The sequence below is a fragment of the Perkinsus marinus genome (assembly GCF_000006405.1).
Source record: "Perkinsus marinus ATCC 50983 genomic scaffold scf_1104296956272, whole genome shotgun sequence".
Lineage (NCBI taxonomy): Eukaryota > Perkinsozoa > Perkinsida > Perkinsidae > Perkinsus > Perkinsus marinus.
The window spans coordinates 33,721-35,566 of NW_003207528.1; the positions used below are offsets into that span (position 1 = coordinate 33,721).

Genomic DNA, 1,846 nt, shown 5'->3' on the forward strand with positions numbered 1-1,846 from the left:
ATGCGGGGCGTAGTTATGTCAATAATGCTGGTATGGCTCAGTATGCGTGGAGTCGATAAAACGTGACAGAGGTCCTCTGTTCAGATCGTCGATGTGTGTGGCAAGGCGGTGCCGAGTATCGGCCATGCTCCGTGGAATGGCCTTCATCTGGCTGATATCGTCATGCCTGGATTCATATTCGTACTGAATCTATCTCGCTAGACCTACTACCTTAGGAGCACGTATTGTTAGTTCTCCGAAGGGACATAATCCAGCAGAATCGCTGAGCGATTATCGCTCAGGTTGTTGGTACTAGCGTCAGCCTGGCGTCGTCCCCTCCCTCCACGTCCCGTGTCATCAGCCGTTGTGGCAAGCTTATCCTACTTGGCATCCTCATACAGGGGAGGTGGCTGCCAAGGGCAAGACTTTTACCCAGCTCCCTAGCAGTAGTTCCTATTTCAGATCGACACTCTGACTGTCGGCTTGGACCTCTACACTTTCCGAGCCCCTGGTATACTACAGCGCATAGCTGTCTGCTATGCAGCTGCTGTGCTCCTTGCCAAGCTCGTCAGCGATCTTTCACCCAATGATACCGTCAAGGGTGCGCTGAAGAACAACAGTCGAGTTTTAGTCGTGGGCTTGCTATGTATCGTCATCAACTGGGCTATAATGCTCCTCGGACCTCAACCTAAGGGGTGCCCTAGAGGTTCCTTGACGCCTCAATGTAACGTCGCTAGCAACATCGACAGGATGGTCTTTGGTCCTGAGCACATGTACAATCCTCTATGGGATCCGGAGGGCCTGCTCAGCACACTCCCTTCCTTGGCAACCGTAGCCCTTGGCCTTGCTTGTGGGAAGTTCATTCAGTCGAGACCCTCCCACACCGAGCTTCTACGGCTCGTCGGGTGTGGCCTACTCCTTGACCTCTGCGGTATGGGTCTTGGTATTGTCATTCCTGTAAGTAAGGTATTGTGGACGCCGTCATACTGCCTGCTAACGGGCGGAATCTGTGTGGCTTTCCTGGGTATCGTTTCCTCACGAGTTGGTGGAAATGTGGTATTGGCTCCCTTCAAATGGCTAGGTATGAATGCCATATCATTCTTCTGTTTGAGTGACTGTAGTGGCTTGTTCTCGTGTCTGCTTGGAAGCATCTACGTCGCTGATCCTACAACCGGAAATGTATTGTATGTGCTGACCAAGGGATATACTCAAGCGCCCGTCATGCTCACTTACGCCCTCCTGCAATTGGGTCTTTGGATGTGGATCTGCAGATGGCTTTCTATGCAAGGGATTTTTGTAACCATCTAAGTGCGAACCGGACCCGCACGGGCTCCGCTGAAAATAACCAGTAGCGTCGTACTATTGCGCTAGCATGACAATGATGATCTATGTTACCCTCATACGAGATTTTATTTGTAATACATCGTATTAAATACAAACTCATATTTGGATTGCTCTAACTTCGACCATGTTATGTTTCGTTGTTACTATCGCCTGTGAGTGCACAGTCAGCGGCAAAGAGCAGCCTTTGTCGCCAACTTGATCGTCCAAGCTTATGGGTTCTTGTGGCCGAGAGCCTCTTACGACTCTGAGAGGGAATTCCTCGTAATCAGAAGAAAGGGGAGTTGTTCAATATCGGCTCACTGATTTCAAAGCAGAACGACTTCTTGGAACGTTTCCGACGGGAAAGGGCAGAGGAGGTAGCCACGCGGAGAAGGAGTGTGGCACTGTAGGCAGTTCGGCTGTTCGAGAGTCCCCTCATGGACATGAGGAGGGTGTCTTGTGTTATCCCATATTGTCATATGATAGAAATTGCCGAGGACTTCGGCAGCATCGACCCTTGCACTGAGACGGATTCCTTGACCGA

The 1,846-nt window shown here is 50.7% G+C and overlaps 1 protein-coding gene across 1 annotated transcript; it reads left to right on the forward strand.

The window, feature by feature from the left end:
• On the forward strand, nt 1–1,287 carry Pmar_PMAR003939 (conserved hypothetical protein; the record flags this gene model as incomplete). The annotated part of the gene is made up of 3 exons (XM_002775223.1): nt 1–30; nt 85–180; nt 442–1,287. The coding sequence occupies 3 exons, from the start codon at nt 1–3 to the stop codon at nt 1,285–1,287; spliced, it is 972 nt and encodes a 323-aa protein (XP_002775269.1).
• Nucleotides 1,288–1,846: the final 559 nt, after the last annotated feature.